Source organism: Podarcis tiliguerta (genome assembly GCF_965153285.1).
Source record: "Podarcis tiliguerta genome assembly, chromosome: 12".
Lineage (NCBI taxonomy): Eukaryota > Metazoa > Chordata > Lepidosauria > Squamata > Lacertidae > Podarcis > Podarcis tiliguerta.
In genome coordinates, this window is record NC_139545.1 from 24,295,077 (window position 1) to 24,320,476 (window position 25,400).

Below are 25,400 nucleotides of genomic sequence, written 5' to 3' on the forward strand. Positions count from 1 at the left end.
GGTTGCGGCGCTTATCTCGCTTTATTGGCCGAGGGAGCCGGCGTTTGTCCGCAGACAGCTTCCGGGTCATGTGGCCAGCATGACTAAGCCGCTTCTGGCGAACCAGAGCAGTGCACGGAAACGCCGTTTACCTTCCCGCCGGAGCGGTACCTATTTATCTACTTGTACTTTGAGGTGCTTTCGAACTGCTAGGTTGGCAGGAGCAGGGACCGAGCAACGGGAGCTCACCCCGTCACGGGGATTCGAACTGCTGACCTTCTGATCGGCAAGTCCTAGGCTCTGTGGTTTAACCCACAGCGCCACCCGCGTCCCTGTACACACTTACCTGGGAGTTAATCCCACAAAACTCAATGGGACTTCTGAATAGACTTGCATAGGACTGTGTTGCAATTCTCTTGCTAAGTAAGGAGCTGTTTATTGGATAGAGGAGACTAATCTATTGATACCTTGCGCCATAAATCTGTTTTTACAAGGGGGAAGATAACTAATTTATTTTCTGGTAACAGTGTAAATTTATTGCAGTTGACTAATATTATTCTCAACAGCACCAGGATTCTGGGCTGCCTCTGCTTCTCAGCCAAAGTCGCATTCCAGAGTTCCCTTGAGCTCACTTGGAATAACACCAGTAATTTGCAAGCAGACTGCATTTGGGCTGCTCTGAGCCTTTTCTCAGTTTTTAGAGAATTAGGAGGCATAATTTCATTCCCTTCCAGGTTTTGCTTTGTGGTCAGGTATTTGCTTCCTCCACAGAGTTGGTATACCTGACGTCAGCTGAGTTCCCTCTCCTTAACATCTCAGAAAGTACAAAGTGTGCTCAGTTCCATTTAGGGCAGCAGTTCTCAACCTGTGAGTCCCCAGATGTTGTTGGACTACAACTCCCATCATCCCTGAGCTCTGGCCTTGCTAGCTAGGGGTGATGGGAGTTGTAGTTCAACAACAGGTTGAGAAAGGCTGGTTTAGGGTAAAACAAGCAACGAGTTGGAGCTGCTCCCTTAGGAGGAAAGGCTGCAGGATTTGGGTATTTTTTTAGTTTAGAGAAAAGGCAAGTAAGAGGTGACATGATAGACATTTACAAAATTATACACAGCATAGAGAAAATGGATAGAGAAAGGTGCTTCTCCATCTCTTATATAGTATTAGAACTCATGGGCATCCAATGCAGCTGAATATTGGTAGATTTGGGGCAGAGTGAAACAATGTGCTATTTCATGCAGCACATAGTTAAATGATAGAACTCGCTCCCACAGGAGATAGTGATGGCCACTAACTTGAATGTCTTCAGAAGAAGATTCAACAAGCCCAAGGAGGATTAAGGTTATCAGCAGCTGAGAGCCACAACGGCCATGTCATACCTCCACTGTCAGAGGCCATATTCTAGTTGCTGGGAATTGCAGGTGGGCAGAGTGCTGTTGTGCTCAGGTCTTGCTTTGCAGGCTTCTCTTAAGCATCTGTTTGGCCACGGTGAGCCTGGACTAGATGGACCACTAGCCTGATCCAGAAGTCTCTTCTGATGTTCTTAAGTTTTGTTAAGGAAAGTTAAAAGGACGTTCTCTTGGGTGGAATTAAATTACACTGGGTTAAAAGGCTTGCAAAGAAATTGAATATTGAAGCACAGACTCCGGTCTTGACCCAACGTAGCTTGTTTTGGCCTGGGTTCAAAGAACTGTGCAACTTATTCAATGCATCCAAGGGAGCATTGGCCATGCCAAATGGATTCCTTCGCTTTTTGAACAGCAGCCCCACCCCCACGTTTACACAGCAAACCTGTTCTGGGATAGAACTTTTAGAATCAAATTGTGATGTTGCATATTGAGACGGGAGTTTTGGGTGGGGTGAGGTGTCTGTCTTTGAAAGGGAGAACATTACACCAGGCATGTTAAAGCCCCCTAGGTGTACTTAAAAGCATCTCTTCCACCTAAAGCACTCAATGTTCTGTTTAAATATTGAATAAAAAGCATTACAATTAAACTGTAAAACACAGCACAGACTCAGATTTGATTTTCTACTTGCGGTGACCGTCCCAAGATTTGCCCTTCTCCCAGCATGTATAATTTAAACTGCTTGTTCAGATAATACAATAATTGCCCCATTTGTTGCAGATTATATCCTATCGCTTTTGTCCTGGGTTTTGCTAAGTAATACACAGAGTAGCCATCATAAGCTGTTCTATGCCTGGGGGAGTCCCGTTCAGCTTTCCTTTTAAGAAATGTTCCAAGGGAGTATTACTTCACTGTTCACACTGACCTTTGCAAGATTTCAGCCCCAAACCCCAAATGTCAGCAATAATTGGACTTTGGTATCAGTCACAAATGTAATAAAACCTGTGACATTTGCAGCTTCAGTCCATAAGCGTGTTTGGCTCCAAAGCATCTTGCTGCCAAGTGATGCAATGGCATAATCATCTTACCCCCTGAAAAAAAGGAGCTTTTCCTAACTTGTGATACAATAACCCACATTTCTTGTGCTTTTTGTAGTATCCAAAAAACCTTTGTGACGTATCTTAGAATAATAGAATCATACAAGTTAGAAGGGACCCCGAGGATCATATCATCCAACCCCCCCTGCAATGCAGGAATATGCAGCTGTCCCTTACGGGGATCGAACCTGCAACCTTGTTGACATTATCAACACCATGCTCTAACCATCTGAGCTATCCATTGCTGATCTATTTCTTATTACATTAATATCCTGGCTACTTTCCAAGGAGCTCATGGTTGCTTACGCCCCCCCCCCCCATTCCAGTTCACCCTTACAATAACACTGGGAGGTGGATTTAAAAGGTAAAGGACCCCTGACAGTTAAGTCCAGTCGCAGACGACTCTGGGGTTGCGGTGCTCATCTCGCTTTACAGGCCAAGGGAGCCGGCGTTTGTCCGCAGACAGATTTTCCGGGTCATGTGGCCAGCATGACTAAGCCGCTTCTGGCGCAACAGAACACCGAACCCAGAGCAGTGCACGGAAATGCTGTTTACCTTCCCGCCGGAGCGGTACCTATTTATCTACTTACACCAGAGTGCTTTCAAACTGCTAGGTTGGCAGGAGCTGGGACCGAGCAATGGGAGCTCACCCCGTCGCTGGGATTCGAACTGCCGACCTTCTGATTGGCAAGCCCAAAAGGCTCAGTGGTTTAGACCACAGTGCCACCCGCATCCTCTGTGAAGTGGGTTAGGCTGAGTAATATTGGCTTGTTATCCCCCCACCCCCATCCCCACCCCAATTTTTAATATCCAGAACAAGGAGCACATTGCTTTCCCAATACAATTCCTTATTTCTGCCCCCAAAACATGGCAGGATAGCTTTAAGCTTTTCTCTTTTAGAACGGAATCTAGCTACTTAACACTGCAAACTCAGTTGTTGTGTGAAACTTTTTCAGGATTCTGGTCTCCCTATTTGCATTTTTACTGATGCCTGGGAGCTGCCATGTGCTGCTCAGTTAACCTGAAAATCCCCCAGGCCATGTGGGAAGATGTTGCAGCAGCCCTTCCCCAAAGCAGTGTTGTTCCTAGAGCAACCAGAAACTAGAGCAACACCACTATGGGGTGGAGCAACAAGGTGAGCTACTCATAGCCATTCTGCATGACCTCTGAATGGTTAGGGGGAAGAACCCTGCATAAGCAGCTTTTGTCTGCAGACGAGCATTTTAATGTTCAAATTAACACCATTTAGCTTTTTATCATTTTAAAGCATTTTGGTAATACTTATTTCCTGTAATTTTTGAAAGCGATCCGATCCCCTTGCACAATAAAAAGAGAGGTTTCTTCATAAGCATGCAGTTCAACTTTTGAAAGAACCGTAAAAAAAGAGAAACTATCAAGCATCATATTCTCACACATTTGCTTCCTATTAAAATAAGATTGCTTATTACTCGTTCTGATCAGTCATCCTTTTTACTGCTTCGAATGGACCAACGCGAAAACATTTTTGACACTATAGATTTGTAAAACCAATATGATGTGAATGCTGTGTGACAGAAGTTGGCTGTTTTATTGAGGGGGGAGAATCCCAAGTTGGAGAATCTTGTCATTCTAGAGAGACAAAAGTAATTTTCCTTATATTGAAGCCTTTTCACTGTTGACTACATTTTTGACAGCTGGCTTCATGTTACACATTAACAACACTTTGTTTATTCATGAATAGCTTTGGCACACTATGTGCCCAAAATAGAATATTTCTCCATATGCAAGCAAAGCTGTCTTGTGATTAAGAAGCAATGCAACGAAACAGTGTTAAACTTGAACATTAGTGCTCCAGAATATCAGACTTTTTAAAAATTAAAACAAAGAACAAGCAATATATTTTTGTTGAAACTGGTGGAAAGCATTGTTCAAAGACAGAATTACCAAGCGTGTAGAAGAACAAGTCTTGCCCAAGCAGAACCAGCATGGCTTTTGCAAGGGCAAGTCATGTCTCACAAACTTTTTAGAGTACTTTGAGAGTGCCAGCAAGCACAGAGATAGAGGCAATTCACTTGGCATGCACTTAGATTTCTGAAAAGCCTTTGAGATACTACCTCACTGAATACTCCTGAGTAAGCTTAGCTGTCGTGGAATAAGAGGAAGGCAGGGTTAAATCTTGTATAGTATGTGCCACTCTGTTCCAAGCAGGGAACAGGACTGCATGGCCTAGGCAGCAGAATTTAATCTCCACTCTTTTCCTTTAAGTGGGTGGGGTGCACCAATGCTGGTGCTCACCCATTTAAAGGAGAAACCAAGCAAAATGCTCTTTGAACCAGCCTCCCTTTGCAAAGCTGCAGAGGGGATTTTGGCAGGTGGGCAACCCTGCTGACCTGTCAGATTTGGCCTGTGAGGCCAATCCTGCTCATGATGTGGCCCATGGAGCCAAAAAGTTTCCCCACTCTTGCTTTATTAAACCAACGAGAAAACCCACATCAGGGATCTATTGCATGGGTACAGTTAGCTCCTTACCTAAACAAAACACTGGAGGACAGAAGGTGACAAATTTGAGTGACAGGAGGCACATGAAAGAGCACCTTGAACAAAGCGACCGCCGAAAAAGCCCTGGGGTCCAAGGGGCAGAAGGGTGGTGCATAAAATTAATAAATGATTAGGATAGGATGCCACCCTGTACTGAATCAGACCATGGGCCCATCTAGATTAGCATACTCAACACTGCCATACCCAAAGCCTTAAAACCACCACAGTCCACTTCTGTTGTTGAGCTCTGCGGATAGCGGCATCACCACTTGCCATGTCTTTCAGTATGCATGCATGGAGGAATGAGAATGTACACCTGATATTTTAGAAGCTCTGTCCTTCAGGTTTTTTCCTTTTGTATGTCTGTGGAGGGGAGGCAGCTTAAGGGATCCACTGGGAAGGAAATTGCTAAGTGCCTTTCTAGGGGATAGTAAACACAAAAAGGGTTAGATTAAGCTAATGGCTTTTCAAGTGCTGGAAATAGTCTGAAGGGGAATAGCCGCTACCTAATAACACAGCAGTGCAATTTTTGCTCCACCACAAAGAGTTGCATGTTTTAAAGTGGCAGCAACCACTTGGCAGGTATCTGAACTTGTGCTGTAAGAGAAAGAAAAGATACCCCTGGATATACTGGGATGGTATAGTGCAAGCATATGTTCTTAGTATGTGGGTTCAGATGGGGATCACAAGACAGGGTTGCAGAAGAATTTAGACTGACATTATTGTCGAGTGCTGGCCAACAGCTCTTTTGCTGTCTATTACGTATTCTTACTTTTTGCTTCTGTTGTATGAGTCAACCTTTAGCTAGTTTATAAACTCTTTTAGTACAGCGGGGGGGGGGGGGGGGCAAGCTAATTTGCAGGACGTGGTGATGCCAATTTCAAGCAGGCAGAAAATGGCAGCAGTGTCTAATTATATTGACACTGAATGAAAGTATGGCAAATGATCTCTCTGGTTGAATCTCGTGCCCTTGTGCGGTCTATGCAGGGAATGCATAAACATTAGTTACTTAAAATGGCTAAAGCAGCTAGGAGAGAAACATCTGGGAACCAGACCTTTCCTGTGGAACCATTCCAAAAAACTGCATTGTGTTTCCTTTACTGTAGTAAGTCACACTGAAACAACTTGCTTTAGGTTTCTCTCTTCCCCCTCTCTCCCCTGGATTCAGAAATGAATCTACCCAAAGAACAGGAAACAAAATTCAGTGTTCTAAACCCACAAATTATTCACAAAGTAGGAGGTACAGTGGCTCATTCTGATGCTATCTATGTTGCCAAGTCACATTTGTCACAATTAGAGATATTTAGTTTTCATGAATGACTCTTAAATCAAGATCCCTCCCTCCTGATAGATATGCATGGGAGATGTCACATGACATGATTAGTTTCTGCTTCATTCTGCTAATATTATGCTTAAGGCACAGAATATTGTGTGTGACAAATTGTTCTTAAAGTAGGGCAACTTTTTATTGCAGGCTTTTGTGTGTACGTGTGTGCACGCTTGGTCATTTATTAATGAAAACTATTTACCCTTGTCATTCATTAGCTATATTTTAGCATGAAGCTTATAGTTCGTAATGTAAATCTGATGAACTACTTGGTGAGCAAACATTTCTAAATTGCTGCAAATCTGAGTATAGGGTATGATGTGGAGACACAAAACACACGGGGGTGAATAATTTTGCTTTCAGTTTATAGTGAAGCAGAACTTTTTGTGCTTTTGCTTTGTGTTGCCATGTGTGAATGACACCCAGTGGTCAGGAGTTAACCATAACATTTTGAACCACATTTTGTACGTCGTGTTTCTTTATGGATCCATTGGATTCATGCCGTTTTGTTTTGAACCTGTAAAATGCATTTCAGTTAAAAGGGGTTTTGACTTCCAGTGTCTTGTGTTCTTTGCAGGTCCAAGGTAGAATGCCGTCTTCTGTCAGGGTCTCAAAACACTTTAAAAATCAAAACATATGGGCTTGACCCAGGTGATTCTAAACATGTGAAAAATCGCTGGTCATAAATCTTTGGGAGTAGCTGTTTGTGAGAGGAGCAGTTAAAATTAATAAGAGCCATTTTGTTCCTCCTTCTGCCTTACGGTTTCCACCTGCTTGATGTCCGCTATTTTAAATGGTAAGCCATTTTGGACAGGTGCCAATCTGTTTGTGCCAATACAGTGATTACTTGCAGGTACCAGGGCTGCAGAGTGTGTGTGTGTGTGTGTGTGTGGAGAGTCCCACCACCCACAGAACCTTCTCGTTTATTTATACTCTCTGCCTTGCTGTAAAGTGCACACAGAAATCCACATTTGCAGGCGCTTCGTCTACACATTAGGAGTGTGGATTGCAAATGCCAAGCATCAAGGGAAACAGATGTTTGAGAAGTTGGGCCAAAGTTAGTTTAAAGTTGAGGCAAAACATTACTGAGATGGCGGACTCTTTATAGTTTGCGGTTTGGCAGGCGTCCAGTAGGGAATTCATCTATCTGTATGAAAAATCAATGGTTCCTCTCGCCATGAGCCTAACAAATGCAGAGGCTTGGCACATATATGACCGTATGCTGTTTGCATTTCTGATTTGTGAATGGACTGAGTCCCAAGAAGGAATGCTTGGCAGCGCATCCAGCAATTGCGGCTGCCAGTTTTGATCATGCCATATAGATTTGGCTGAAATGCCAAGCACTGGGAGCCAATGGTATATGGAATATGAGCTGGAGGCATTCTAGGAAGCAAGAAGGAGAATGGCTACGCTGTGCTTGCATATCCTGGGCTAGTATCCAAAGACCTGCTTAGGCTCACCAAAGGTGTTTGCACTGGGTCAACGAGTGTTAAAACAACAAGACTGAATTGCCCATCTCTATGCCATGTCACAAACTGCTTGAGAGTGTTGCGTCAGCTTCCAGAGCGATTTGCCATGTGGCACTGACTACAGGAGACAGAGCTGTAGTTGGAAGGAAACGAGTGCAAGAGCTCCCTTTAGACTTGCAGAATTAGTTTTCACAGTTCTCTGAATACTGACCCTGTAATGGAATCTATAAAGGTGAAATCATGATACAGGAACCTCTGTTCAGATTGGATGGTAGAACTGAAATTTTCTCTAACGCAATATATATGAATAAGGCAGCTTCTTGGCTGAACTTTTTTTTTTTTTTGCAACCCCCCCCCCCAAACAATCTGGGAACTCTAGTTTACAGAGCTACAACTCCCAACACCCCAAACATACTGCAGTACCCATGATTCTTTGTTTTTCTTGATGGGATGTGCTTTAAATGTAAAGTGTGTTTGCAGCCGGAGACTGACCAAGCATGTATGAAAATGACTTTTTGGTTTGTAACTCAGATAACTGACCTAAGTGGGAACTATCAACAAGAACAAGACATTTCCCAAACACACTAAGTGCTTAGGAAATCTGCTTAGGAAAATAATGTGTGTGTTCACCTTGTGGAATGACCAGTCTTATCTATTATCGTCACAATATGAACTGAGCAAAGTCTGTGCAAGTCTTTGACCAAGTAGGTCCTTGTGGAAGTTTGGTTGTATGGTGATGTTATTTATTCCTGTGAAAAATGCTGTTTAAATCTCCATAATGCGTAAAAAGAAGAAGTTTGCTTTAAAGGTTTCATTACAAGCTGTTACACCACATTCGCCATTATAATTGTGTGCATATAATCACCCCTGTGTTCATGACCTTTAGCTGATGAAGCTAATAAGTTAGAGGGAGTTATCTCAAGAGGGCATTATAAAGGTCAAATCAAAACCTAACCTGTACTACAGCTAAGCATTGTGTGCTTTAAAAAAGTGTCTGAAAATATCCATAGTACTAGAATCAACCATTACATGCAGGCATTTTGGAACTTCTTTTAACAATGATTCAGAGATCTGCTTAATTGCCTTTTGCCATTCAGGCAGTTCCACAGCCCTCTGAAGTTAAGCGTTTATGGTCCCTATTGATTTAGGAAGTGTTTAGATTAGGATTTGTGTGCATGTTAGCTGAGAGTCCCGGGTGTTACTTGTGGTATCTCCAGTTCTTTGTGGCTTGATCTGTTTCCATGTGTGGTCTTTCTAGAACTCAGACTGGAGCCATTCTTTATTCAGCTCAGTATTGCTGGTCTGTCTCTAGCAGAAAGTGTTGATAAGGATGCTCAAAAAGAGTCAAGGCAAAGACCTGTTGCCTCAGGTCTTTCCAGTTGTCAGTATGCTTCCATAAGTATATATTCTCTCTTCTAACTTCCTTGTTTACCTCAGAATGTATTTTGTTGTCCACACCAACAATAACAGAGGCAACTGTTTTCCATTTTGTGTGGGCGTACATCTTCCTCCTGCTGCTTTCGACTAATGCCACAATAAATTAGTTAAGACTTTAAGGTGCCACAAGAATTTGTTGCTTGCTGCAACAGACTACTACAGACTACAGTGGTACCTTGGTTTAAGAACGGCTTAGTTTATGAACAACTTGGATTAAGAATGCTGCAAACCCGGAAGTAGGTATTTTGGTTTGCCTTGGAAGCAGAACATGTTGAGTGTGTTTCATTTGTAAACTGAGTCCCTCGCTGCTATAGGAAAGCACACCTTGGTTTAAGAACGCTTTGGTTTAAGAATGGATTAAGTTTGTAAACCAAGGTACCACTGTAATTGTTTGGCATGAGCTCACTATAAGCTATTAACATGGTTTTATTTTTGATTTTAATAAGGAAGTTCAAATGGTGCTTCCCTCTCTGTATCATTGGAACCAAAGGGACTTCCATGTGTTTTTTCTTTGGCTTAGTTCACATTTTTCACATGAGTGTTCACTTTAACTCTGAGATGTTCAGCATAAAATAATGAGTTCTACAAGATTTCTTAAAAGCTGCTGCAAATGCTGAGATGTCTTCTGAAAGTAGTAAGGTCAAGACTAACTTCATTTTTCATGAATTTGCTTCTCCGATTCTTTTTTGCATTAAACGAGGAGAGGGCAAGTGTGCTCAAAGAACAGGTGTTTGCTTTGACTTGATTTTATGGGTGCTTTCTTTCTTCAAGTGTATACAACATAGAAGAACTGAACAAAGGCATTTTACGTAAAGCTGTTTCATGGGTAAATAATTACTACATGGCAGGTTTCCTCTTCTTTATTTTTTTCCCTTATTTTAGTCTAACCCACCCCATCTGACCTCTCTCAACAGCCACCTTATTCTTGACTTTGTTTAATTAACTCTGCTTTCCTTATGTTGGATCAAATTATTGTCTTGCAGGGGGAAATCATTTCAGGAAGTGCCAGGAAATGCTTTATTCAAAGCCCCGCTGATTGCTTTTTCAAAAGATGTGCCACCCTGCGAAGCCAGCAGGAGTTGAGACTAACCATGCCTGCTGATGGCCTAAGTTGTCCATGGAAATGTTGCAGATCTCTGGCCACCCACAGAGAGCTGTGGCAGTCACTCTGAAGTTTAGTGTTTCCTGAGCCTCCTACACACTCGTCCTCTTTACCCCTTGGAAATGAAAGAGACAGAGAACCATAAGCGTGTGTGTGTGTGTAGATTTATAACTCTTAACACGTTCAGGACCTTTTTAAAACAAGATGATGAGATTTAATGTCCTTTTACTTAGGTACACAAAATAAAACCATTGGTTTCTGAACAGTTAGAGTATGCAAGCCTAGAAATAATCCCACTTAAATCTGAACACACCAAAAAAATGTTGTGTAGATGCTTATGTGTTTGTTATATATATATGTAACTAAGTGGACTCTCAAATCTATTTACACTAACAGGATTAAATTTTTGTTAATTTATCCACAAAACAAGAGTGGCAATGAAACTTAATTCTAAATGGTGGTTTAATGTTACATATTTGTATATGTAATTTAACTTTCCTTAGAGGGGAAATCAATGTCTGAAATACTGGGGAAGTATTTTATTACCTTGGAAATTAGGGAAGGATGAGGAGACTCTGGTTTTCTTGTGGGCAATAGTTTGTATTTGTTTAGCCATAGCATAACATCAAGAGCATTGGGATTTGAACCACAAATTTAGTCCTTCATAAATTGCCTGCCAATGCAAATGAGGTATAATTGCTAAGCAACATAGTTTTCATGGTCAAATAGCAAAAAATACAGAAACTCGGTAGGTGTGAGAAATATTTGTTATGAGGATCTTTGTAAAAAGGACATTGATGTAGTGAACAATGTGGAATGCTCTCCTGAGGAAAACAGGCTGGGTTTTTAGGCACCAGACTAAGAGATTTCTATTCATTTAGGCCTTGGCTAACTAATATGGCCTCTATGGTGGTACTAATCTTTTAGTGGGGTGAGTTGGACTCCTCCTCATTATTATGTTATTGGATGAGCATTTTAGTTACATTGCATTATTCATTGCTTTAAATATTCTGTTTTTTGCTTTTATCTGTAGTATTTTATCCTGTTTAGTTGCTTTGACACTTTACTTTTTGTAAAAAGCTACTGATACGGTGATGATAATATCCTCTACAACTCTTTTACAGGACGAGCAAAAGCACTTTTCCAATAGCCTTTTGTCATAACAGCCATCCAGAAAATTACAGCTTGAGAGTAAACAAGCACAATATTTTTAACTGCAGCTATGAAATTGGACCTGACATAAAATAGATTTTGGTGTGTCCTGTTGTATCACCCTTCATGTAATTCAGAAGGTTTTGTACTTATTTACCAAGGTAGCACCTGTCTGCTTCCCCCCACCCCACCCCCCAGAAGTCTTTGCAGTAAGGATGGGCTCTTGGAAGTGTTGCCCATGCAAACAGTTTGTTCAACGAGGACACGAGAGAGGCAGTCTTGGTCACTCTTCTGTTTTCAGGCAATACCCAGAGCTCCAGCAAAGCAGAATCTGGACAAATGACCAGATCTTTAACTCAGCAACATCTGTGCCAGCTGTATCTCAGAGTGGAGGGAGTTCTAAAGCTGGGGTGCCACTCCCGAGAAGGCTCTCCCTTCTCTAGTATGATCAGTTTTGAAACAAAAAAATGTGTACTTCTTAAAGTGGCTGAGATGACACTGAGCTTTCAAATAAAAATAAAAATGCACCTTGATACTCTACAGGCATGAAATTATTGACCAATGCATTTTTCTTACAGAGGCAATTGTCTTAAGAATCTGCAGTAGTAGTGGCTGATCAAAATTTATCCCAATGACCCTTCTAATGCTATCAGAATAGCAACTCTATGTGTTGAAGACTTCCACAGTGCAGCTGAAAGGCATGTAAATACAAGCTGCTTATTTGCAAGGATCCTCCAGATTTGCAAGATGATTGCTATGGAAACCACATAATGAAAACCTTATAACCATCTGTGTTGCTTGATGGATTTTACTGCATAGCTCAGCTGTTTGTGTTTACTGTTGCTAAAAGTATTGAGTAGAATATATTAACCCACAAACTGTTGTTATCTAAGGTATTAATTAATATTGTGCAATGACATGGTGTCTCTTAGCTAGCATAGCACAATACAGTGCTTGTTTGTGATTAGCCATGTTATTAATAAGGGCTAATGGAGGTATCTTAGTAATGAATACTAGAGCTTTTGACGGGAATCTAAACTGAATTGCTTACTTCAAATACATCTTTATCTTGGGCATAACTGATCTCATGACAGAAGTACGCTCTAGAAAGCTAACTTGGGACATTAACAAAACAACAACTACCTGATATGATTTTTGCTTTTTATTTCAGTTAACTGTATTCGTAGCATTCCAGTCATTCAGTTCCATTATATGCATTTTGTGCACACCGTTTGCATGAAGTACATGCTTCTCAGCACATTCACCAGTGAAATATGCAACTTGTGTACCACTCTGAGTTGTTTTCTACAGCCAAGTGGTATATACAGTTTATGCACTAAATAAATAAAATACCTGTTTGGTCTGCCAAAAATGCATTGCAAAATCTGGAAAAGTCCGCAATCCAGCTGGGAGCTACATTCCAATCTGCAAGCAAATTCTGGAGTATCAGATTGGGTTTAGTCTATTGCAAAAAGTGGACCAAACAAATTCTTTCTCCATCCATAGTCACAAGATATTTCTACTTGTCTTTCATTGTAGTTTTGCTCCCTTGTTTATAACTACAGTAGTGTACCCAGATGCTTCATGCATCTGATGAAAAAAGCAACTTAGTCCATGATCTGCTGGCCTCTATCAAAATTTAGATCATATAATTTTTCTCATAAGATAGGAAGAGACCTGTTGTCCTTTATGTAGTCATCTACAGTTCCTGGTGTTGAACTGAAAATCACCATCTATGTCAGGGAGGGGGACCACCACAGGATGTTGAGCTCATATCATCCCTGATTTTTGACCATTCTGGCAGGGACGAGGCGAGTTGGAATCTAACATCTGAGAAATCTGCACTAATTTGTTTAAAAGTTGCTGGTATGCAGGCTGAGACCCTACCTGCCTGCGGACTGTCTTGCCAGAGTGGTGCATGCTCTAGTTATCTCCCGCTTGGACTACTGCAATGCGCTCTACGGGGGCTACCTTTGAAGGTGACCCAGAAACTGCAATTAATCCAGAATGCGGCAGCTAGACTGGTGACTGGGAGTGGCCGCCGGGACCACATAACACCGGTCCTGAGAGCATTGGCTCCCAGTATGTTTCCGGGCACAATTCAAAGTGTTGGTGCTGACCTTTAAAGCCCTAAATGGCCTTGGCCCAGTATACGTGAAGGAGTGTCTCCACCCCCATCGTTCAGCCCAGACACTGAGGTCCAGCTCCAAGGGCCTTCTGGTGGTTCCCTCACTGTGAGAAGTAAGGTTACAGGGAACCAGACAGAGGGCCTGCTCAGTAGTGGTGCCTGCCCTATGGAACACCCTCCCATCAGATGTGAAGGAAATAAGTAGCTATCTTATCTTTAAAAGACATCTGAAGGCAGCCTTGTTTAGGAAAGTTTTTAATATTTAATACTGTATTGTTTTTAACACTCGATTGGAAGCCGCCCAGAGTGGCTGGGGAAACTCAGCCAGATGGGCGGGGTATAAATAATAATATATTATTATTATTACTTAGGGTGAATTGGGGCAGTGGAGGAGAGGGCTAGATCAGCATTTTTGAAAGACTAGTTTCCTTAGTTAAATTCAAATATTGGAAAAGTTTTTACCCTCTCCAGTTCTGGAGAAACTTAAAGCTGGTGAGAACTGCTGGCCTTGATACCGCAGTAGAATAGTTTTATAGGGTTTATTAGGAAAAGCTTTTTCCCTCCAGTGTGCTGCATATTAACAGATGCTTATGTAGTGTAACATAATTAGGAACAGTGATACCCAGTGGAAAGGAGAGATAACTAACAGGGCATGTTTGTTCCTTGGATGTAAGCCATAGGATGAGAGTGCCTCCTGGTGCCCCTAACAGTATATAGAAAGACATTTCTTTTCTTGTCTTTGTGTTCCTACTTAGCCTCTTAAAATGTGTGGTAACAGGAAACTGTATCCACTCTTCGACATTTCCCTAGCACTTTCCCTTGTATGAAGTGATGCCATTTTATCTGTACAAAATCCTTATCTAGTTGTTCACTTGCCCTTGGCCACCCAGTGAGCTTTGTGGCCGAACGGCAATTGCAAGTGGGTTTATTTCCAAATCCCAGGCCAACATATTGGCCCCAGCTGAACCTTGAATGTGCTATGTCAGTCTAAATATGGTTTCCATAACAAATCTACCCATGCCGGATTTTTTGTGGGGTCTTGTACCAACATAAAACCTGTCTACGTTGGATGGTGGAATTGAGATCTACAAAGCTGCTGTGTTGAGTAATCTGTGCCCTTAACATCCAAACTATAATTATTGCTGCTTTCTGTGGGTAAGCAGCACATAACCAGCCTCTTGAGAGCCAGCGTGGTATAGTGGTTAAGAACGGTAGATTCGTAATCTGGGGAACTGGGTTCGCGTCTCCGCTCCTCCACATGCAGCTGCTGGATGACCTTAGGCTAGTCACACTTCTTTGAAGTCTCTCAGCCCCACTCACCTCGCAAACTGTTTGTTGTGGGGGAGGAAGGGAAAGGAGAATGTTAGCTGCTTTGAGACTCTTTCGGGTAGTGATAAAGTGGGATATCAAATCCAAACTCCTCCTCCTCCTCCTCCTCCTCCTCCTCCTCCTCTTCTTCTAAGTGGGGTATTGTGGAGCAGGTATTATGAACTGGTATTCTGCGTTGCATGCATTTGACAAGTGCGAAACATGTCTAAATAGATGAGTGGTCTCATGGCTGCTAAAAATCTCTATTCATCAGTTTGAAATGAGAAGTCATCAGCATGCTGTCACCCAATTTACTTTTTTTTTTTTTAATCCTCTGTCAATCCAGGAGTAGTGTTGTGTCATGAGACCGTGTCCGGTAGCTGTGGTCGGGTACGTAGGGTTCAACAAAATGAATCTGGGTGCAGAGGTTGTAGTGATAGTTAAAGCATCCTTGTGATCTGAAGTAACTGGGGTACTTCTGAATGATGGGAACTTCTTACCTCTGAAGCATTAGGTATGTGGTGTGGTATGTGCACACTGCTCCTGGCATCCCAGGCTGAGGCTTATGCAAGAGCAGCCAAGGTGTCCCCAGATGTTGTTGGACTACCACTTCCCTCTTCCTTGAGCATTGGCCATATTGGCTGTGGCTGATGGGAGCTGGAGTCCCAACAACATCATCTGGGGACCACATTGGCTAACACCATCCTAAAGGTATGGTTGGCTCCTTCCTTATTGAGTATCAGGCTTGGTGTAAAGATGCAGCCATGTTTAGGGAAGTTTTTAATAACTGATGCTTTAATGTATTTTTAACCTTCTGTTGGAAGCTGCCCAGGGTGGCTGGGGAGACCCAGCCAGATGGGTGGGGTAGAAATAATATATTATTATTATTATTATTATTATTATTATTATTATTATTTGGTCGGAACACTTGCTGCTTTGTTTTCTGAGTTCTAGGATTTCTGCTGTGGTTATGTTTAATCAATCGGGCTGTGTTAAATAGACTAAAATGCTTAAAATGGTGTGAATGTGGCCATAGTTTAGCAGCAGCTAAATTGCTTTGAGAATGTATGAATCAGTGGCACAAAAAAAGAGTAAATTAGTTTCTACCGCTTTTGCTTTGTTTTTTTGATTGCTTAGAACCCATTAAGCTTTTAGGCTTTCCCTCTTGAAATGAAAATGTTAGCTCTTGTTGACTTAATTGCATACTCTTTATGTGGTGAACCTTGTTGCATATGGTGATACCTTAGATTTTATCAGGGAGAACTGTGATTTTCAAGCCTGTCTCCTTGATGTGGGATAGGCCCTGCCATATAGCAACTTCCTTCAGGGAGCACAATGGGGCCGTGGCAGTGTGGGGAATTGAGAAGGGTCAGGAATGAGTGTCTGAATTGGTTCACTGAATTGGTTTTCCCTCAGTGCAAAGGGTGCTATGTGAGCTCTGCTTCGGGCAGCAAAATGGCTTGGCACAGCACTGCCTTGATATGCTACTAGCTTTCACTGTATGAAGGCGAACTTAACGGCAACATGGTGGCATTGTGAAAACAATGTGAGAAGTATTGCCTTGTGGGGAACTTCATTACATCAAAAACCTATGTCAGCGCTGGAACTAGAGAAGCCAACCAGTGATAATGACGCTTCAAGCCGCCTTTTCTTTCCTTCGTAGGACAAGGATTGGATCTAAAGCCACTCAAGTTATATTTCTAGTTTAAAACTGGGGTGTTTGTTTTTAAGAGGGACATCCAAGTGCTTGACCGTATTTCAACCCTGCTGTGTGTGCTGACTTTGTGGCCTCCTTGACAGACAAAATTTACGCCGCCTCAGCCACACTCTGTATTTTCTAAACTGTCATGGGCTATAATTCCTGTAGACTAACATGTTTGTTCAACGTATTGCTTGTGTCTGCAGAAGAAGAAGAAGCACCGGCCAAAGCGCCAGTGAAGGCTGAAGAGTCAAGGAAACCGAGCCAAGAGAACCTTAGCAATCCTTCAGGTACCTTTTGGATTCCCAGCCTGTGTTTTGCCTCCATTGCTTTACGTTTACTTTTCGGTGTTTGCCTCTCGCCCATCCCAGCCCTTGGCACAGATAAAAGCCTTGAAGTTTCGGAAAGTTTAACTGATTTCTTATGGCAGGAGAAAAGGGGGGGGGGGGGGCGCGGAATCTGAATAGCACCATTTAGGATGCATGAAAATCGCTTGAGAAGGATTTATAAAGTAAGCCAATTTATACAAGGTATTCCTTCCTGAATTACTTTGTAATGACTCAATTAGCTTTCATTTCTTCACAAAGGAGATTTAGCTGCATAAATTAGCTTATCATCATTGAGGAAGTGTCACTGCTAAAGGACAGTTTATAGATACAACATGCAGTTCCTGTCAAACCTATAAGAATGTAATATAGACATCTGTGTATACTTTGTGCTTGAGCAGAACAGACTTCTGTCATTCAGAGACTAACAGGGGACAACAAGTTGCCCAGGGGACCAGCAATGTAGACGTCTCTGAAAAGGTCATCTTGACACAGGCTCTGACAATCGACCCACAGCTCTGTCTTCTTTGATAAAAATCAGATAAACTTAAGACCACTAATTGATCTGCAGCCTGTTTAAATGTTGGCCATGCATATCTTCATTGCATATGATTATACCACAGAAAGCAAATGAACTGGGCTAAGAAATGCCGGTGCTCGGTGACAGCAGAATGGAAAAGTGACGGCAGCATAAAAAAATCAGAAAAGGACATGAAGGGCCGTGAAGAATGGCCTCTCTCAGCTGTGCCTTGGCAACTTGCCCCGTGCAAATTAGCACTACATTCGGGAGAGCAGGGTGGCGACTGGACACGGCATATGAAGCCCTTGGGTTAGGAGCAGCCTTCTTTGCCGCTTTTAAGAATCAACTTAACCTCTACTTTGGGAGCTCACTCTCTTGCCACTTTGAGCTCCGTGTTGTTTTTAACTTCGAAAACCAGAGCTTGTCCCTTATCAGGACAGTTCTTTACGCCCCAGACACCAGCTGAGCAAGTGGCTCAGGGTTGCAGCTGGGCCCTACAAAGGAATGAGCCCTAGGGTTATCTTTCTCGTCATATTTGCTCCACATCATTCTTCCACGGCTGTCACAGAAAGGGTGGACGAGGAGTGTGTTCAGGAAGCGTCTTGACTGTGCCCTTCCTCATATAGTGTGTGGAGAGGAAGCAGGCCTGATTTCCGGCCTCTCACAGGAAGCTATCTGAGCAGGTTGTTGTAGACAGTTTGGGTTTGGGTTTGCCGTGCACAGGAAACAAGGGGGTGAGTCATCAGATGTTGCTGTCAGAGCGGACCACTACAAAACAAGCATTAAAGAAACAATAATTCTCAGCGTAACCTTGGCAACGGGATCACGGAAGCTTTCCAGTAAATAGACACGTTCCCAAATTAATGCGATGTAGGCCAGCCCCGTTTCTCAGCCATTATAAAGTGAGTGCCAGAATCTTTTCTAAAACTGTTTCTAATACATGTTTACTCATAAGGAAGTCGCAACATGTTCGACAGGGCTTACTCCCTGGTAAAGGTGCATCTTCAAGTTGGGCTGGGAAAGACTCCTCCCTGAAACCCTTCAGAGCCGCTACCAATCAGGGCGGACGATATTGAGTTGTGTAGACAATATTGAGTTGGGGGGGCCCAATGGTCAGATGCCTGGACTCCTAGGGATTAGAGCCTTAGTAAACTTTGAACACAAATCGATTTAATAATAAAATGACATCCCTTTCACATGAAGGCTGTGCTGGGAAACTGCCATACCACAATTGCCTCTTAACTTCTAGGCTCTGTATGCAACGTTCAGGATGTTTGTTCAAATGAATCCTGATAAAGCTCCAAAGTTCTAAAGTTAAAAGTTTGTTTCTAGAACCCACAGAGTTGAAGAATTTTAAAGGTGCTGGCTTGTGTAGTAGGCCCAAACTTGAATGCAATCTATTCCTTGCAGTTGGATTATTTTGAGAACCTTTCAGGATTTCTTCTTTACATTTCGGTTGTGTTGATGTGAACTATGGCGCTGGGAACAGTCCAAAGGGATTTAACAGTGGGAAAGGATGGGATTAACACATATTTGTTGCAACGTGTGGCCACGTTTCTTTGTTCACATTAGAAAGCCCTGCTGGATCAGATCAAAGCCTAATCCAGGATCTCGTTTCCCACAGTAGCTTCCAGCAACAGGGCATAAAAGTGATAGTCTTCCTGTGGTGTTACCCAGATTGAAATAGGTCTAGATAATGCTTCGCCCAAGTAAGATGTCCTGTAAGCATCAGCTCATCTTATTTTCCAAACACTAAAAGCTGTGGTTAATGTTATTGTTTGATTAAACAAGCCAGCTTCATAAACCATGGTTTGAAGTTGGCTTGTTTTTAACAAACCATAGTTAAGATTAAGCACCATTTGTCAGGTTCAGGCAACACAACAAGCTAGGGTTAATCTAAATGGGTAGTAAACATTTTGTAGGCACAGCAGAGGAGTACGTGAGACCAGCATATGCCATGGTTCATTCTTTTCATGCTAAACTACAGCTTAGTGTGATGTCCGAGTGATGACTTTCTATGTCCTAAACCTGCTGTTCATTTCATTTTCTGGCTTCAGGTTCTGCTCTAGTTATGAGAGAGGATGAAAAAGTTTTCTCCACTTCCTGCTCACTATACATAATTTTATTAACTTCTGTCATGAACTCCCCTTGCCTTTTCCTCACCAACTACCCTCCACAATGCTTTTAGCTTTTCCTCACAAGTCTCTTTGTGTATATATTTCCCCCCACTTGCTAAGTCTTTAAGGAGTTGAAACTTTAATCTTTCCAAAGTGATTGTAACTCACAAAGCATCCTCAGAGCTTTTAACTCCCACGTCAGAAATTGTACAATTGTCCCAGAGTGGCAGTTTCTGCAACAGCTGTGCCCTGACAGTCATGCAAATTCTATGCAAATGACGGCTATTGCACATAAATAATAGACAGCGTAGTTCATGTTTCCAGCAGTCTCTGTGCTGAAAAAGTGACCTGCCCCCATCGTGAAATATTACTGTTTTTCTTTGTTAGCATGGTCTTAAATTTTTATGAGCGAACCTATAAATATAAGTACGTTTCATACAATATCCTTGAAATAATGCACCATAATAATTATTCCCTGACGTGAAATTCATTTCAAGCAACGGTTCTAACACTTTAGTACGGCAGTGACCTCTGATCCTCTCTGGACGGTTAAACATGTAATGCTAGAAGTTTGTTTGTTATGTAGGGTCGTGAATTGGCAAAGAATATTTCGGCCTTACTACGGATCACATGACATGAACTTGTTCTAACCTTACTTAAGAATGTAAGATGTTTTTCACATTAAAACTCCCCCCAGCTTCCAACAATAATATATAGAGAGTTTTCTATTTGTATACCTGTGTGGCTTGAACAACCAGGCATCGTGTGTTGATCACAAGCAATTCCTTACTTGTGCTACAGTCCCCTCATGGACAAATGTGGCTTTTAGATACACATGAGGGGAAAAGTTGTTTCTTCACGTACCTTATTTTCATAGCTAAGGTTGCGATCCTGTACACACTTCTCTGGGAGTAATTCTCACTGAACTCTGGCGCTCCTGAAAGCATAGGTTTTCACTGTCAAATCCTGTTAACGTTAAGGCTGTAATCCAAATAACTGTACAGCAGCCTAGCCCGCTTGGTCTTCGGTTTTGGCACTGAATTCTAACTCTGTCAGATTTCAATTTACTGAGAGCAATTTTTTAACATTCTTAATAGAGCCTTGCAATCTCCGTACAGAAGGATCCGATGTTGAAGATAAAAAAGATTTTTTTAAAAAAAAAAAATCATTATTAAGCATTCGATGGCTGTATCCAAAATCATCTTAAATCATCATAAAGGGCAGAACAAATTTAAAATAATAAAATTTTCAAAATGATTAATAATATTGTTACATTCATGGAGCCAAGTTTACATTTAGTTGGACTAGATGACCCTCAGGGTAGCTCTATGATTCTGTATTCTGATTTCAGATAAGAACTAGTTTATCAAGATATATATTGATCTCGATATCAAACCCCTTGTTCATTATCTATCAGTTGTACAGAGGTATGGGGATATACCCTTATCTGTATTGGTGTTCACCTTATTATAGTAGGATTCTCCCTTCTTAAAATATTTTAGGTTGAGCATTTTTAGTTATTGGTGTTGTTTTTATCTTTTTGATGTTAATTTGTACGTACGCTTTTGCAAGCGTGCATCGCTGTGAGACAATTTGTGTGGTAAGCAATGGCATATTGCATCAGCTCTAGAACCCTGTTGGGAATGATTAAATGCAAGATAATAAATGCAGGCATTATCAAGCCCAACCACCTTATTTTTAAGACTCTTATTTTACGATTTTGGCGAGGCGGGGAATAGGAACTACATTCCACAAATCAGATTTCTCTCACCCCCCCTCTACATTTATAAGCTATTAAAATATCCTAATGAAATATGATATAGGTATTTAACATAGAACGAGCAAATTGCTTATGAGGGTGGGGGGAGGAAAAAAGAAATGGCTAAAAATAAGTGGTGCATGCACAATCCCACTCACTGTGCAGACTGCCGCCCTGAGTGCCCTCTAGCGTTCTACAACAGAAGTTAAGCCGGTTCTGTTTAGAATTCAGGCCACGTGATGAAAATGGAAATGCTGCCTCGAGTCGAATGCAGATCAGGGAAACATCTGCCTATGACTTTCCATGAGCTGAGCTGAATGTAGCATTGGAAGATATTATTATGACATCTTAATACTGGAGGGGATTAAATGTAGATCACCATCATGATTAGAAAACCGCGCCGCTTTCTGAAATGCAGTGCGCAGCTTACATTTGGCGAGGCTTTTTTTACAGATGTGATAACCATTAATTATACACGATTGTATGTGGAGGGGTATAAATAATGATTTTTGAGTTCTAATCCCGTGAAAGTGTCGCTGGATCGCTTTCATGATTCTCAGTATGGCAGTTTTGTTGCATCTGTAACAAAATGAAGACGGCGTTCCCTTAATCCGATTAAATCTGGAGTGCTTATCTCTGAATTGAAAGATGCAGATTATTAGCACACTCGCATCTGTTGTGGGTCTTGTGAGCATAATGTTCCCTGCTTGCCTCATCGGGGCTTCTTGCATTCTTGCTGTGTTAAACTCGGCCGATGCGCTTCTTACAGAATCGCAAACAGGAAATAGCTTCCTGTGTTCACAGAAGCTTCCCAAGTATTTCAACCGCATGGAATTTCTGTGCTCCAGTAAGTGCTTCTCTGTATGGCAAGCATATGACAAAGCATTTATTACTGTGTTATGGTGGCATTACAGAGCAAACAGTGCTAAAATAATCAATCAGTTAATGGTCTGTATGGCAGTTTGAACGCAGCACATTCATTGTGCTTATGTTCTTAGAAGGATGAGTTTACGGCTGTAGTCTGTGTTGCATATTTAGCCGGAACTTAATGTCCTAAGCTGGTGCTGACACAAATATATTTTTTAAAATGCAACTTCAGCAAGGTTAGCTCTACCGACGTGACAATATTTCAGCTTTAGCCCTCAAAAAAGGGAGAAGTTTTCAGAGGGGAAGTTTGTCTTTTTCAGGAGAAAGACATGGAGAGCTGCAAAGTGCTTGGTTTGCTCTGTTGTCACAGGTTTTCTTACTGTCAGCAGCCATCTTACCCTTATTCTATGGGAAAACACATAGCTGCTTGCGTGAAATAAAGTAGCATATCTGTGATGTGCAACTCCATGGCAATAACTTGGTTTGTTTGTTTTTTTTTAAAAAAAGATAAATAAATGTGACTACATGTTTGACGACTGCAAGAAATGGAACTTGTTTTTCATCCTTGCTGTAGCACTTACGAGACGAAGGGGTGGTTTCCTACGACAGAAAAGAAAGTTGGAAAATGTTTCTCGGTCGATCTTTGGGGTTTTTTTGAGCGGTGGTGTATTTGTAACCTTGATAACAAAACCCCAGATCACATATGCTGACAAATCTAATGTATTCACCTCTTCCTTCCCCAGGCAGTAAAAAAACCGATTATGCTAATTTCTATCAAGGTATGTGGGACTGTACCGGTGATGTTCCTGATGAGCTGACATTCAAACGTGGAGACGCTATCTACATTCTCAGCAAGGTACTGTATCCTACCGAGAATAGATAGGTGCGAGGAGATAGCTGAAGTAAAGAAAAAAGAAAGAAAAAAGCCTGCAGCTTTCAAGGGTGTCGGGAAATTGGCATTTCCTTTACATCCTTCACGTTCAGTCACAAGTTCCTTGCCCATTAATTATTTTGTCAATGGAATGTAATCACATCTGAAGTGGTATTGTGCAACAGGAATTGTCTTTAAAGCATGTTTATCTCTGCTTCCCTCGGAGACAATGCACTTAATTGCATGTAAAAGTTAGCTTTGTCAACTCCTGTGTGCGTACAACTTACGTCCTCTTCCTTGGCAGTTCTTGCATGTGCTGAACTCGGAATTTTTGGAATTGTTTTCATATCACAGTTTTTGGCCTCAGCAGTAACCAGCGGCTGTGTGTGTGTGTGTGTGTGTGTTTACAGATTCAGTTGACTTTCCCTACATTGCTTTCCCCTCCCTCTCTTTTCTGTTAATCACTCTGCAAAAGTGCAATTTCCCCCCTGCATTTACTGAAGGAGGCAGAATTAACGTCAGTATGCATCAAACTAATATTTAATTCTTACAACATTTAAGTATTCTGGAAAGTAGATCACTGTAACCGCGCCTCTAAGTTGCAAACACAACAGGACTTTATTTTTGAGCCGTGTACGGAATTATGCTGTTAGTCTTACTTAAGAGTCGTTTCCCCCCTCAATTCCTCCACAAATGAGCAGACCCCCTTTCCAGAAAATGTTCAGTTCTTGCTGTGCAGAAACTAGAGGGGCAACCCTGACAATGAGCCACGGCAGTGGCCTGGACACCTGGCGATACTTTGAGCAATTGCTTCTTGAACCCCATCCTTGCTGTCTGTAGAGCTGGCAAGCCATTGTTCATGGCGTACTCTTGCTCGGGTTGCCACCTCTTCCTGCAGAATACAGGATCGTCCTGTATTTCAATGTAAAATGTTACATCCTGAATTGATACAGTTTTGCCCTGTATTTCAGGTCGTCTCTCTCTCTCCCACCCCAGGTTAGGGAACCTCTCCAAATGCATGTTTTTGAAAGGGTATGTGAAAGGTCATGTATTTAAGCTCTGGGAACCAAGCACAGACAGATTTACAAATTTGTATGTGTGAGAGAGGGAGAGACAGACAGACAGACAAATTCCAGAGGGGCCATTGTGATAGGCTGCAGTATATTGTAATGGATTGCTTTGAAGCCACTTCAGCACCAGATTAAAAAAAAAAAAATTGCCTCCCAACTGCCCCGCCCTGTCCTGTCCTGTATTTTGCCAGAACAAAAGTGGCAACCCTACCATGCCTTTCCCACGCCTGTAAAGTGCAAAGTATCTCTAATTAAATAGATGTGTTTCATTAGAACTAAGTGTACCTCTTCTGCTTTGTTATTGATGTAACAAAATAACTTAATAATAATGATTTACAATATCTCTGTTGCACAGCTGCCCTCAGAACACTATGAGAGTTAGGTCATCCTTATTCCCATTTTACAGATGGGGAACTGGTTCTAAGTCCTTGGCACAGCAGGAATTTAGCTCCCCAAAATCCAGACCCGGCATATCTAATCCACTCTCTTTGCTTTGTTAAATGCAGTAGCTAGCTTCCAGGTGTGTGGCCATGCTCTGCAATCCTGTCCATGCTTTTCTGGATGTAAGGCCCATTGTATTCCAACAGAGCTTATTCCCAAGAAAGGGTGCACAATTGCAGCCTTACACTTATAGCACTGTCTTACTGTACTTTTCTCTTAAGTGTGTTAACTAACATGTTAAACAGCTACAGCTCTTTAAACATTCCTACAAGGAATTGCATCTTGATTTTCACCAGTCAAATTCGTGGTTCATTTGACCCAGAACTGAAAGCATTCCACTTTGCAAAGAAACACAAGGTAGAGCAAACATGCCCTCTCTTTCCCTTCAATCCTATGTAGTATCTTGATTCATCTACCTACCTACCTACCTACCTACCGTATTTTTTGCTCTATAAGACTCACTTTTTCCCTCCTAAAAAGTAAGGGGAAATGTGTGTGTATCTTATGGAGCGAATGCAGGCTGCACAGCTATCCCAGAAGCCAGAAGAGCAAGAGGGATCGCTGCTTTCGCTACGCAGTGATCCCTCTTGTTGTTCTGGCTTCTGAGAGTAAGAATATTTTTTTCCTTGTTTTCCTCCTCCAAAAACTAGGTGCATCTTATGGTCTGGTGCGTCTTATAGAACGAAAAATACAGTACCTACCTACCTTTGTATCATCTATCTATCATCCATCTATCGTAGTGGTGATAGGGGATTCCCTACTGAGGGGAACAGAAGCAGTCATCTGTGGGCCTGACAAGATGTCTCGGGAAGTGTGCTGTCTCCCCGGGGCTAAGATCCAAGATGTTACTGAACGAGTGCAAGGAATCATAAAA

General features: G+C 41.9%; 1 protein-coding gene across 2 annotated transcripts in view; it reads left to right on the forward strand.

Moving 5' to 3' along the window:
• SKAP2 (src kinase associated phosphoprotein 2) overlaps positions 1-25,400 on the forward strand; it is a 104,206-nt gene that overhangs the window by 62,562 nt on the left and 16,244 nt on the right. For both annotated transcript variants that reach the window (XM_083405142.1, XM_083405143.1), the window contains 2 exons: positions 16,762-16,845; positions 22,888-23,000. In XM_083405142.1, the coding sequence (XP_083261268.1) occupies positions 16,762-16,845; positions 22,888-23,000 (197 nt within the window). The remainder of the gene's footprint in view (positions 1-16,761; positions 16,846-22,887; positions 23,001-25,400) is intronic.